The sequence below is a fragment of the Hippopotamus amphibius genome, chromosome 10 (assembly GCF_030028045.1).
Source record: "Hippopotamus amphibius kiboko isolate mHipAmp2 chromosome 10, mHipAmp2.hap2, whole genome shotgun sequence".
Lineage (NCBI taxonomy): Eukaryota > Metazoa > Chordata > Mammalia > Artiodactyla > Hippopotamidae > Hippopotamus > Hippopotamus amphibius.
The window spans coordinates 30,661,816-30,675,340 of record NC_080195.1 but is presented as its reverse complement, the minus strand read 5'-3'; the positions used below and the strand labels follow the sequence as shown (position 1 = coordinate 30,675,340).

The window sequence follows — 13,525 nt, the reverse complement described above, 5'->3', positions numbered from 1 at the left end:
TTAGAAATTTGAATACTATTGATAAGCTTTGTCTGAAAGGTCTATATAGAATCTTGATTCTTAAATTAGAGACTACCAAATATACATGGCAGACACATTTTTAGAAAATAATCACATGGTACACAATAAAGGAAGTCTCAATACTTACCTGTCAGCAAATTTCTCAGTCTAGTGATTGGCACATAAGAAGCCATAACAAACACCAGATGCTGTTCTTGTTATGTGATAACTATTGTCCTAAACAGGCATTATTCAGCAAAAGAAACTCGTCTGCTTAGTTGTAAATTTTTTCTAAAAATGTTTTTAAAACTCCAGTGCGAAATATAATTTTACTTTTTCCATTACTTTATTTTCATAACAGAAGCAACCATAACAATATCCTTTAGAAAATTCTCATACTCCAGCCCATACATTTTTCAAGGTCTTCATACTAGTCTGTTATAGACTAAGTTGTGTCCCCCTAACATTCATATACTGAAGCCCTAACCCCCAATGTGGATGTACTTGGAGAAGGGGCCTTTAAGGGAGTAATTAAGGTTAAAGGAGGTGATAAGCCTGGGCCCCGAATCCAATAGGACTGGTGTGTTTCTGAGAAGAGGAGGAGACCGCAGAGGTAACCATCTCTCTGCACACATGGAGGAAAAGCCACTGAGGACACAGCACAAAAGCAGCCCTCCAGGAGCCAGGGAGAGAGACCTTGCCAGAAACTGACCCCGCTGGCACCTTGAGCCACTTTGGGAAAATACCCAGTCTGTGATATTTTTTGAGGGCAGCCCAAGCTGACCAATAGAAGTTAAGATTGCCAGGAAGGGAATGTAAAGAAATTTCATGTCAAATACAAAACCATGTCTCTGATCCTATCATACAAGGAAAGGAGAGACCAGAACATATGCACTAATCAGAAGATAAAGACTAAAAGAGTGATTGCATATTGGGATTTTATACAGATATCTAAAGGGAAATTTTCTGGATGTTGTTATTTCCCTCTTACTGAGCTATGAATGATAATCTGGAACAGGAGAGCTAGAGAAGAAGAAACAATTGTAAAGATATATTGATTAATTGATTGTTTGATTGATTGATTGACGGGACTTTTCTATAATATCCTGAAGACAAGAAAACCTGAGTAACTACACTAATAACACAATATCCTCTTATTATATTGTTATTTATAATAGCCTATTATTTAAATGCTTGCAATTCAGCAGAATCCTTCATTTTCTTCCCCACAGAATCAATACTTCCTCCTCCTCCTCCTTCACCTCCCTCTCCTCCTCCCCCTCCTCTTAATTTTCTTTTTTTCTCTCCCTCCCTCCCCCCTTCCTCTCTCTCCTTCTCTCTCCCCCAACCCTCTCTCTCTGAAAATGGATGGTACATTCAACTGTGTTATTTTGATAAAGGGACCATTTATTGGTGTGTATGCAAGATATAGGGACTATGCATTATCTCAGGGCTAGCGATATAGAAATGTGTAATTGTCACCCAGGCTGGAAGGAAAGGACAATGTCAGTTTATTAGGGTTACACGTGGAAGGTCAAAACCTCTACTCAAGGGTTCAGACAGTCATAGGTACCTGGAAGTGATGGTAATAAATACCTTACTCTTTTCTCACCCTTTCCCCCCCATTAGACCAAATCAAGGTAAGAGCAGAGGGCAAAGGAACCTTTTGACATAATCCGTTGGTATGATCCTTCTGAGCTAGAGAGTAGGGTGGAAAATAATCGAAAGCTGATTGAGAGATGCAAACAGAAGATACCAAAATGTATCACTAGGAACTATGTTGAAGGAGAGTCATCAATGTTATTAGATATAGTTGAAAGGATTGTGTGATCTGTGGATTTTTCTTAAAAATCATATGTTTTAATATGGTCTAAATGTGCTATAATAAGCATCTTACATTTATTAAAAAGTGATAAAAGCATTTTAGTTTTGAAAATAAAGTTTAAACAACTGTGGGAAGTCAACATTCTTGTCATCAGTCATTTTTATCATTATATAAGTTAATTCAATGGGTTCATTTATGACTTTTAAAAAAATGTATGAAACATCATATAAAATACTATCTCCTAATAATTAAATTATAAATGAACACAGACTGTTCATTTGTAATTGGAGCTGTGTGTGTATTTGTGTATGTCTTTAAAGACTTTCTTTTATGAGTACAAACATGGCTATAACTACTGTTATATATGATTAAGTTATTGGGACAAATATTTTCTTGGCCTAATGCCACCAAATGAACCATGCATTTACATTTTTGTAAAATTTCACACTTCACTTTTCATATTTTCCTTATATTGATAGTGGTAGCTATACGTATTCAGCCAACGTGGATGGCATTTCTGTGTTTAACATATTTGATGTCTCTATTCCATTTTATCATGTGACTATTTTTAATAATTACATTATACTCCAGGTAAATAAATTACCTCTTCAAATGCGAATGCATACGTGTGTGTTTTTTTTTTCCCAGCACCCCAGAATCATAAGTCTGGAATCACTTGCAGTTATTATAGCGCAATTACTGAGCCTTAGTATGGGAATAACTTACGATGACATTAACAAATGCCACTGCCCAGGAGCTGTCTGCATCATGAACCCAGCAGCAGTGTAAGATGCTCTATTTTATATGCTTTCCATATGTAGTTTATATGAAAAGAAGTTTGATGTGTTTTGTTCATGAAAGTCTATGCTACTAAAATAATTAATAATGGTCAAATATAAACTGTGGCCAATGACCCCAGATCAAATATGTAATTCAATGCCCCTACTGCATATCTCAATATGTCTTGTAATCTAATGTGACCCTTGCTTTCTCATATGTGACCTACCTCTACATTCATCACTCTGTTACTTGCATGGTTTTATAATTGAATGCATGATTTGATAAGCCAAAGACTGGCTTGTGATCATCATACAAGAATAATTTATTGGTGTGGTGTTTCTGCATGAATCCCCTCCCTTCTGTCCTGGCTCAGTCTGACATCTTGGCATCTACTAATTTCAGAGATGCTACTATTCAGCTTTTTCTTTGTCTATCAAAGGAGGCCTTTTGCAGTAGTTATCATGCCTCAAAGGCCTACTGGATTTTTTGTTATTGTCCTCATTATTCATAAAGTAGGCTATGAGATTTTATAGAATTAGGACCAAATATTCAGGCGATTTAGGGAAACCATCATCCAGTCAGTGACTGCAGCCAGCCTCTTATCCTTTTTTTTTTTTTTTTTTGGACTGTAAGCCGAAAAGTACATTTTATTTAATTTTATTTAATGGTACATTTAATTTCTTTTATAATATCTCTGATATTCTGCCTTCTTTTCACTTCCCAATTTCTCCCCCAATACAACTTAATCAACCAACTTAACCTACAATCTTAGTGAGTGTTGAAATTTTTTCATTAATTTTTTTAACATAATATAATTTTTATTCTTGTGTAAATATGAAAAAACTAGAAATTCTGCTTCAAAATATACAATTATGGCCTGCATAAGATTGGTGGAATTATTAATCCACATATAGAAACCATTCATCTGTGGAAATGCTTTTTTAAAAAGGTTAATTTGACAATTACAATCTTGCAGAAAATGCTTATGAATCATATCTTTAAACTCATTGCATCATTTGAATGGCATTGCATTTTAGGTTGGAGGACACAGACATTTTTATTCATTACTGAATGGCAAAAAAATGGTGTGAAAATCTTCTATTTAAAGGAAAATCTGAATAAACAGGGCATATTTGAAAAGGATTCGTTGCTAGTCTTTAAACTGGTGGGAAATGTCTTCTAGAATTATTTATCTTTAATGCCTTTTGACACTGTCACATTCAGTGATTTTACACAGGGCTGAGTCCTAATAGGATGTGTGCCTTTCTGAGGCAGTTGTACTCAATCCTAACCTTAAAATGTGGCTTATTAAATAGCAACATTTAAGGAGTTTAACATGCTTTTTTGTTTCTTTAATCCATAGAAAATACATGTCCCACACTGATTTTTTTACAAAAGGCTGTCATTTTTCTGAAAGCTCACAGTCAATAGTCCATGCTTTATACAATCTACACATCCAGTGAGTCAGATGTGCTACCTGATATGTTTCCAAATTTCAACTTTCTTTGATATTTTAATATTTTAATTAGGAACTTTGTTTCTTTACATAAAGAAGTCATCAAATTGTGCCTTTTCGGCTCATTTGAAGGTAGCAATATATCTGAGCTTTGGAAATAATGACTAAGGAAAAAAACGTTTGAAAAAATACATTGAGATTGAACAAAGTATAGTTTTTTTTTTAATTTGAAGCAAAATGAAAGTAAAAGCAAATGATGATTTTCAAATACATCCACAAATTGTTGACACCTCTCTGCAAGAGGTAGAATTTAATTTCCCTCCTATTGAGTGTGGGTTGAATTTGGTGACTTGATTTCATCAAATAGAACATGGTAGAAATGATGGTGTGTGACTTTTCAAGATTAGATAATTAAAGAGTATGCAAATTGCTCTGGACTCTCTTTGATCAAGTGCTCAGGTTGAAGCTCGATGCCATATTGTGAGGGCACTCGAGTAACTTTATATAGAGGTCTGTATGGCCAGGAACTGAGGCCTCTTGCCAATAGAATAAAGGGGCAGATAAAACTATGGCTGTAAGCATTGCTTCATATAATTTAAATTTATGCTTTCATTTTAAGGCTAATGGGTCTGCTCCTAGCTTTGCAAAAGCTAAATGTAGGTATTATACAAGGAAGTCATGTATTCAACTGAAAATCAGAGGCCCTATTATCAGGGAAAAATGGGAGAATGGAGAATGAGAACCTCCAGCAAATCTGTGGAAGGATTCAAGCTGCAAATAATTGGATATAATCATGATTGATAATCTCTTTCTAATGACAACATTAATTTCATTATCAGAAAGTGTATCCTCTATAAGGAAGTTCATACACAGTAAACATCCTGCATTTTCTGGAGTTCTCAATTTTTCTCCTTTTGTTTTCTGGCATTTAGATAGAAATCATCTGAATAGTTGGCAATGTAACAATAAATCTATTATTTATGGTTAAAAATGATTAAAGAGTATGTTCAACCTGGATGCAAGCACAAAAAATACCAAAATTGGTAGTTTGTCCAAAAATGTCTTGATTTTTTCATGGTCCTCGTGAATAATATTTTCCACATGACTAGGATTTGAGTCTGTTGCCTTAAAATTTAGTAATTTTATATTAGCTATACCTAACATTAAATTATAGACTTTTATTCTGAGCCTAGGCAATTTATAGAAACAGTGGTTACATAAAAATTTGATGCTTGATGAATTCTTAGTCATTCCAGTGGTGTGAAGGTCTTTAGTAACTGCAGCATGGAAGAATTTGCGCACTTTATTTCAAAGTCCAAGTCCCAATGTCTTCAAAACCAGCCACGCTTAGATCCAACATACAAAGTTGCAGCTTGTGGTAATGGAGAAGTTGAAGAAGGAGAAGAATGTGACTGTGGGACTCAGGAGGTTAGTACTAATTTGGAAGACTATATACCAGAATTATATCAAAAATTATTTATTAATTTTTATAGTGTCACACTGCCATTTTACCTAATTTCTCAAACTTGCTTTTCAACAAAGAATGCCTATTGGGATTATATTAAATTAATGAGTATGCATATGTTGGTACATGAATTCAACAGTTTGTAGATTATTCATACTGGTGGTTTTTTCAAGGTCTTCATCCTATACCTGAGTTGACCTAGGTTTACACTTTCCCCTCTTGAGTATACACTTCCTTAGTATATCTCCTTCTTTAAAAGTTTTATTTATTTTTTTAATTGAAGTATGGTTGATTTACAATGTTGTGTTCATTTCTGCTGTACAGCAAAGTTATTCAGATATGTAGATAGATACATAGATAGATAGATAGATAGATAGATAGATAGATAGATAGATACATGATAGATAGAAAGATTGATATTCTTTATTATATTCTTTTCTATTATTGTTTATCACAGGATATTGAATATAATTCCCTGTGCTATACAATAGGACCTTGTTGTTTATCCGTTCTATATGTAATAGTTTGCATCTGCTAACCCCACTCCCAGTCCTTCTCTCCCCCACCCCCCTCCCCCTTGGCAGTCACAGTCTGTTCTCTATGTGTGTGTTTGTTTCTATTTTGTAGGTAGGTTAATTTGTGTCATATTTTAGATTCCACATATAAGTGATGTCATATCTCTCTGGCTTACTTCACTTGGCATGATCATCTCTAGGTCTATTCATGTTGCTGAAAATGGCATATGTCATTCTTTTTTATGGCTGAGTAGTATTCCATCGTATATATGCACCAAATTTTCTTTATCCATTCACCTGTCAATGGACATTTAAGTTGTTTCCATGTCTTGGCTACTATGACTAGCACTGCTATGAACATAAGGATGCATATATCTTTTTGAATTATCATTTTGCCCAGATATGTGCTCAGGAGTGAGATTGCTGATTCATGTGGCAACTTTATTTTTAGATTTTTGAGGAACCTCCACACTGTTTTCCATAGTGGCTGCACCAACTTACATTCCCACCAACAGTGTTGGAGGGTTCCCTTTTCTTCACACCCTCTGCAGCATTTGTTATTTATAGACTTTATAATGATGACTGTTCTGATCAGTGTGAGGTGGTACCTCACTGTAGTTTTGATTTGCATTTCTCTAATAATTAATGATGTTGAGCATCTTTTCATGTGTCTATTGGCCATCTGTATGTCTTCTTTGGAGAAATGTCTATTTAGGTCTTCTGCCCATCTTTTCCATTGGGCTGTTTGTTTTATTGTTGTTGTTGAATTGTATGAGTAGTTTGTATATTTTGGAAATTAAGCCCTTGTCAGTTGCACATTTGCAAATATTTTCTCCCAGTCCATTGGTTGTCTTTTCATTTGGTTTATGGTTTCCTTTGCTGTACAAAAGCTTGCAAGTTTGATTAGGTCCCATTTGTTCATTTTTGCTTTTATTTCTATTACCCTGGGAGACTGACCTAAGAAAACATTGTTATGATTTATGTCGGAGGATGTTTTGCCTATGTTCTCTTCTGGGAGTTTTATGGTGTCACTTCTTATATTTAAGTCTTTAAGCTGTTTTAAGTTTATTTTTATGTATGGTGTGGGGGAATGTTCTAACTTCACTGATTCACATGCAACTATCCAGCTTTCCCAATACCACTTGCCAAAGAGATTGTCTTTTCTCCATTGTATATTCTTGCCTCCTTTGTCAAAGATTAACTGACCATAGGTGTGTAGATTTATTTCTGGGCTCTCTGTTCTTTTCCATTGATCCATATATCTGTTTTTGTGCCAATACCAGGCTGTCTTGATTACTATAGTTTTGTAATATTGTCTGAAGTCTGAGAGGGTTATGCCTCCTGCTTTGTTCTTTTCCCTCAAGATTTCTTTGGCAATTCTGAGTCTTTTATGATTCCATATAAATTTTAGGATTATTTGTTTTAGTTCTGTGAAAAATGTCATGGGTAATTTGATAGAGAATGGATTAAATCTGTAGATTGCTTTGAGTAGTATGGCCATTTTAATGATATTAATCATCCCAATCCAAGAAGGTGGAATATCCTTCCATTTCTTTGAATCATCTTTAGTGTCCTTTATTAATATTTTATAGTTCTCAGCATATGTCTTTCGCCTCTTTGGTCAGGTTTATTCCTAAGTATTTTATTTATTTGGATGCTATTCTAAAAGAAGTTGTTTTTTTAAATTCCCTTTCTGATATTTCATTGTTAATGCAAAGAAATGTACCGATTTCTGTATGTTAATCTTATATCCTGCTACCTAGCTGAATTCATTTATCAGTTCTAGTAGTTTTTTGTGAAGTCTTTATACATTTTTGTGAAGTATCACACCCCATTCATATCAATAGACAGATCTTTTAGGCAGAAAATCAATAAGAGAACAGAGATCTTAAATGATACAATAGAACAGTAAGACTTAATTGATATTTTCAGGACATTACATGCAAAAAACCAGCATACACATTCTTTTCAAGTGCACATGGAACATTCTCTAGGATTGACCACATACTAGGGCACAAAAGAAGCCTCAACAAATTTAAGAATATAGAAATTATTTAAGGTATCTTTTCTGACCACAATGGCATGAAACTAGAAATCAACCACAAAAAGAAATGAAAAAAAAAAAAAAGATTACATGGAGACTAAACAACTTGCTACCAATGGGTTGACAATGAAATCAAAGAGGAAGTTAAAAAATACCTTGAGACAAATAACAATGAAAACACAACCATACAAAATCTATGAGATGCACCAAAAACAATTTTTAGAAGGAAATTCATAATGATATCGGCCTTCCTCAAAAAACAAGAAACATTTCCTATAAGTAACCTAACCTACCACCTAAAGGGATTAGAAAAAAGAGGAACAAACAAAACCTAAAGTCAGCAGGAGGAAGGAGATAATAGAGATCATAGAGGAAATAAAATGGAGATTTAAAAATAGAAAAAATCAATAAAACTAAAAGCTGGTATTTGAAAGGGTAAACAAAATTGACAAACCTATGGCCAGGCTCACCAAGAAGAAAACTGAGAGGACCCAAATAAACAAAATAAGAAATGAAAAAGAAGAAATAACAACTGATGTTGCAGAAATACAAAAAACCATAGGAGAGTACTATGAACAATTATATGCCAATAAATTCAACAACCTAGAAGAAATGGACAACTTTCTAGAAACATGCATTCCACCAAAATTGAATCAAGAAGACATAGATAATTTTGAACAGACCAATCACTAGAAGTGAAATAGAATCTGTAATTTAAAAAACTCACTACAAACAAAAGTCCAGGATCAGATTCCTTCACAGGCAAATTCTACCAAACATTCAAAGAAGAACTTTTACCAATCCTTCTTAAACTCTTCCAAAAGACTGAAGAGAAGGGGACACTCCCAAAGTCATTGTATGAAGCCACCATCATCCTCATAACAGAACCAGACAAAGACCCTACCAAACAAGAAAATTACAGGCCAATATCTTTGATGAATATAAATGCAAAAAATTCTCAACAAAATATTAGCAAACTGAACCTGACAACACCTAAAAGATATCACACCCCACAACCAAGTTGGATTTGTGCCAGGTTCACAAGGATGGTTCAACATACACAAATCAATTAATATGATATATCACATCAACAAGAGAAAAGACAAAAACCATATGATCACCTCAATAGATGCAGGAAATGCATGTGATAAAATTCAACATCCATTCATGATAAAAACTCTTACCAAAGTGTTGAGTTTGTAGGGAAGGGAATGTATCTCAACATAATAAGAGCTTTTTATGACAAACCCACAGCTATTATAATACTCAAAGGTGAAAAGCTGAAAGCCTTCCCACTAAAATTTGGAACAAAACAATGATGCCCACTCACCACTTCTATTCAACATAGTATTGGAAGTCCTAGCCACAGCAGTCAGACAAGAAAAAGAAATAAAAGGCATCCAGATTGGAAGGGAAGAGGTAAAACTGTCATTACATGCAGATGATATGACACTATATATCTTAACCTAAGAGCCTCTGGCATTCAGAAAGATAGATATAAAGCTTTCACAACTGAACAAGAGAGTATAGAAGACACATTTTTGGCTTTGAATATTTTAATCCAGGTCAATATTTAAGTCAAAAGATTTGGACCATACACAGTCCTTAAAGGCTGGTTTTTGTAACAGAAATCTTAGATAAAGCTTCTGGATTGGAAGGAGGAAGAAAGAGTAGAGATAAAGGGAATGCACTGAAGGAGAATTTGTAAGACTCATTTGTGAGAACCAAAAGACATGAATATAATTCAGTGTTTCATAAGGCAATAGCTAAGTAAGGTCATTCATGTGTACCCTTCCCAACATGATAATGTGTTCTTAGATATCTAGTTGGGTGACATGCTAAAGGAATTATTCCCCAGAACTCACTTGTTTTTGCTTTTTTTGAGTCCAAATGGAAACACCTTGAAAATTTCTAATAAAAATAGTTGTGTATCTTAGCTCCATTAAAAGTCATATAATTGAGTCCCAAACCCCTGTGATACAACTTCACCCTCTGGACTCTCATAGAGATCACAGAGTAGTTCTGGAAAATACTGCAAATTTAGTGTGCCCTAGGAAGTATCATGCCATAACTCATATTAAGACTACTAAAATCCATGATTTATTTTTTGCAATTTATTGAAAAATTGTGCCCAGTTAACTCTAATCCCTGGGTATTTAAAAAATGTGAGTGAGTGAGCGAGTGTGTGTTCTGTCTCTCCAGTCTTCTTTCCTGTTGCCTTTATTAACCCTAATAATGGAATTTTAAAATACAGAATCACCAGTATGAGATGAATTATAACATTAAAACAAGGCATACTAAGATATGGATGAGTGATATAAAGGTAATAATTTTAATCATGTTCAGAAGTATCACTTTATATCTCTTCATATTTAGAGAATTATAACTAAACTTTGAATACCCCATAAAAGTTAAAGACATCAAAATACAGTAGATTCATAAAAGCTGGTTAAGAACTAATCACTAGAATGCACTTTTTAAATCATAACTTTTGTTTATTTCACATGTTACATTCAACTGTTTGTTACAAGAGCCAGAGATCTCGATGTCTTGGCTTATTTTATTTTACCTTTTTAAAATTTTAAAAAAAAATTTATTGAGATGTAGTTGATTTACAATGTTGTGTTAGTTTCAGGTGTACAGCAAAGTGAATCAGTTATATACATACATTTATCCACTCTTGTTCAGATTCTTTTCCCATATAAGTCATTACAGAGTATTGAGTAGAGTTCCCTGTGCTATCCAGTAGGTCCTCATTAGTTATTTGCTTTATAGGTAGTAGTGTGTATATGTTAATCCCAATCTTCCAATTTATCCCCCCTCCCAAATAAACTTATGGTTATCAATGTCTTGCCTTTGGTGGACTCCAGGACTTTAGAGAACCCTACTATGAATGTAGTCACACCTAATGATATAAAAAGAATACTTGCTTTAGCACATTAACCAATAAATGTTAAATAAATGAATGGATAAGTAGCTTTATTTTTTTCTGTTTGCCAACATTTAAGTTAAGCGTCTGTCTGTGTATTATATATATGCTATTCTCATTAAAATATCTACTTAATGTAAGTAAAAGCTGGAAGATCCTTCAGAGCATTTGATTTGTCTTTCAGGCTTGTGCAGCTCTGCCAAACGCATGCTGTAACCATGAGACATGTAGACTCAACCCTGGGTCAGTTTGTGCTACCGGACTGTGCTGTGACTCTTGTTCTGTAAGAGCCTTTTACATTTTTTTTTATTACCTACATTAGTAAAGGTATCATTTTTCATAATATTTAAATGTTCACATTCTGCTTTATTCAATATCATTTACTTCACCCCACCAGTTTATAGAAAAAGGACAAGTGTGCAGGTTGTCCTCTGATGAATGTGATCTCTCTGAATATTGTAATGGTACATCTGCAGCATGTCAAGAAGACGTTTATGTTCAGGATGGGCATCCGTGTGCAGACAATCAGTGGATCTGTCTGAGTGGAAAATGTATGAGTGGGATAAAACAATGCACGGATATGTTTGGTGAAGGTATTTATTATAATTTGATTTCGTGTATATGTATTTTTCTGGAAACTACTAATATACATATCTTTATATATGTTAGAAAAGACAAAGATATTATGAAATGAAGCTATTAATATATCAAAAACTGTGTTAACCTCTAGAAGAATAAAAATAGAAAAAGTATTATCAGGAAAAGAAAAAAACTAAAACAAAACTCAATCATTCCAGTAAAATGCAGCACTCAGAGAAATTAAGAATTGCTGTAAGTCAAGTATTTGTTTCATAATCCAAGATAAATGCAAGAATAATAATATAATAATTAGAAACTGAAAGTTAATAAAGGGGAGAAAAACATAAGCAATTGACATATTTGATTAACCCAAAAGAAGGCAAAAACAGAGTAAATAAAAGAACATAGGCTACAGAAAGAAATAGTAAGACTGGTTATTTATATTTACATATCTAGCAACTACATTAAATATAAAACCTGTGTTAAATATTAAATTTAGGGAAAGGATGTAGCAAGTAGTGACAGATGCAACTACAAGAAAATGACTAGAAAAATCAAGGTATATTACATTGATGGTATTTTTAAAGGCTTTAGAGTACAGTGAGACCAAAGACAACTAATTTAAATTTCCACAGGAGAGAAACTTTACCTATTTTAGGGAAAAACTGACTGCCATTTATGTTCCTAGGGACATACACAGATTCTGAATGTTGAAGATCAGGCTTGGCTTAGCTAGAGATCTTCTTCAAGAGAAAAAAAAAAAAGATAAAATAGAGACGTTTTAGCAGTTAGAATTTAAGGGGAAGAGGCTGTCAAAACCATAAACTATTTTTCCATGAGGCAGCTGCATCCTTGGAACTCAGAAGCTGCTCAGAAACTTGGTCAATTAGATTAAAGTAAATTAAAAAGGCATTATGAATTTTCTTGCAGTCACAAGATGATCAAAGACCAAAAGGTAGAGGAATTTTGCCTTAAAAAAAAATCTTAGTTTTCCTCTAGAAGCTTTTGCTGCATTTTGAAGTGCCCACGTTGTAGGCTAGGAAGCTAGTCTCAGACTGAAAAGCATGTATGTATCCCTGGCACACTTTCAGTGAAGAGAAGAGAAATATTTGTACGGCTCTCAATCAGTAGGGTACAGAGGCCACACCCAAGATAACAAGGGAATCCAGAATACATGTGCACATCAGCCTTGGCCCATATCATCGCCTGATTGGATTTAGGTAAGCACTGCCTTACGCAGTCTGCCTAACTGTTCATCATATAGTTGGGTCATGTTTTGTGGTACATTCTGCCAATCTCTTCTTTTTGACTGAGGTGTTTAATCTATTCATGTAAGTAAGGTAGTATTTCCATCTGCTATGTGTTTTCAATATATCTTATATTTTACCGTCTCTTCCTCAATAACATCTTCATTTGTATTGAATAGATAGCTCTAGTGTAATAGTTTAATCTCTTTGTGGTTTCTTTTACTATATATATTTAGTTATTTCTGAGAGGTTTGCTTGGGTATTACAATCTTAAGAACTTCAATTATTATAAACTTCATTTCAAAAGTAAACAAAAACAGCATATATATACCTCTGTTTTCCCATCGTTTGTTCTATTTCTGTCAAACATCTTACATCTTTATGTAAGCCTAAAGACAAAGATTTATAATAATTTTTTATGCAATCATCTTTTAAAATCTATAGAAGAGTCCAAACAGTAAATATGTTTATATTATCTATTATATTTTCTTTTACTTTATTTGATAGTTTACTATATTAGCATTAAGTGTTACTTCGTGTGGATCCTAGTTACTTTCTAGTGTCCTTTGATTTCAGCCTTAAGGATGCACTTTAGTAGGTCTTGCTGGAAAAGTTTGCTAAAGCTGCGTTCTCTCTGATTGTGTTTTATCTTGGAGTGCTATAATTTCTCCTTAATTTCTTGAGG

General features: G+C 33.8%; 1 protein-coding gene across 1 annotated transcript in view; it reads left to right on the top strand.

Annotated features, from left to right (window-relative positions):
• Positions 1 to 13,525, top strand: part of ADAM2 (ADAM metallopeptidase domain 2) — an 84,109-nt gene that overhangs the window by 47,875 nt on the left and 22,709 nt on the right. The window contains exons 11-14 of the mRNA XM_057697534.1: positions 2,474 to 2,610; positions 5,309 to 5,489; positions 11,199 to 11,297; positions 11,412 to 11,607. Of these exons, the coding sequence (XP_057553517.1) occupies positions 2,474 to 2,610; positions 5,309 to 5,489; positions 11,199 to 11,297; positions 11,412 to 11,607 (613 nt within the window). The remainder of the gene's footprint in view (positions 1 to 2,473; positions 2,611 to 5,308; positions 5,490 to 11,198; positions 11,298 to 11,411; positions 11,608 to 13,525) is intronic.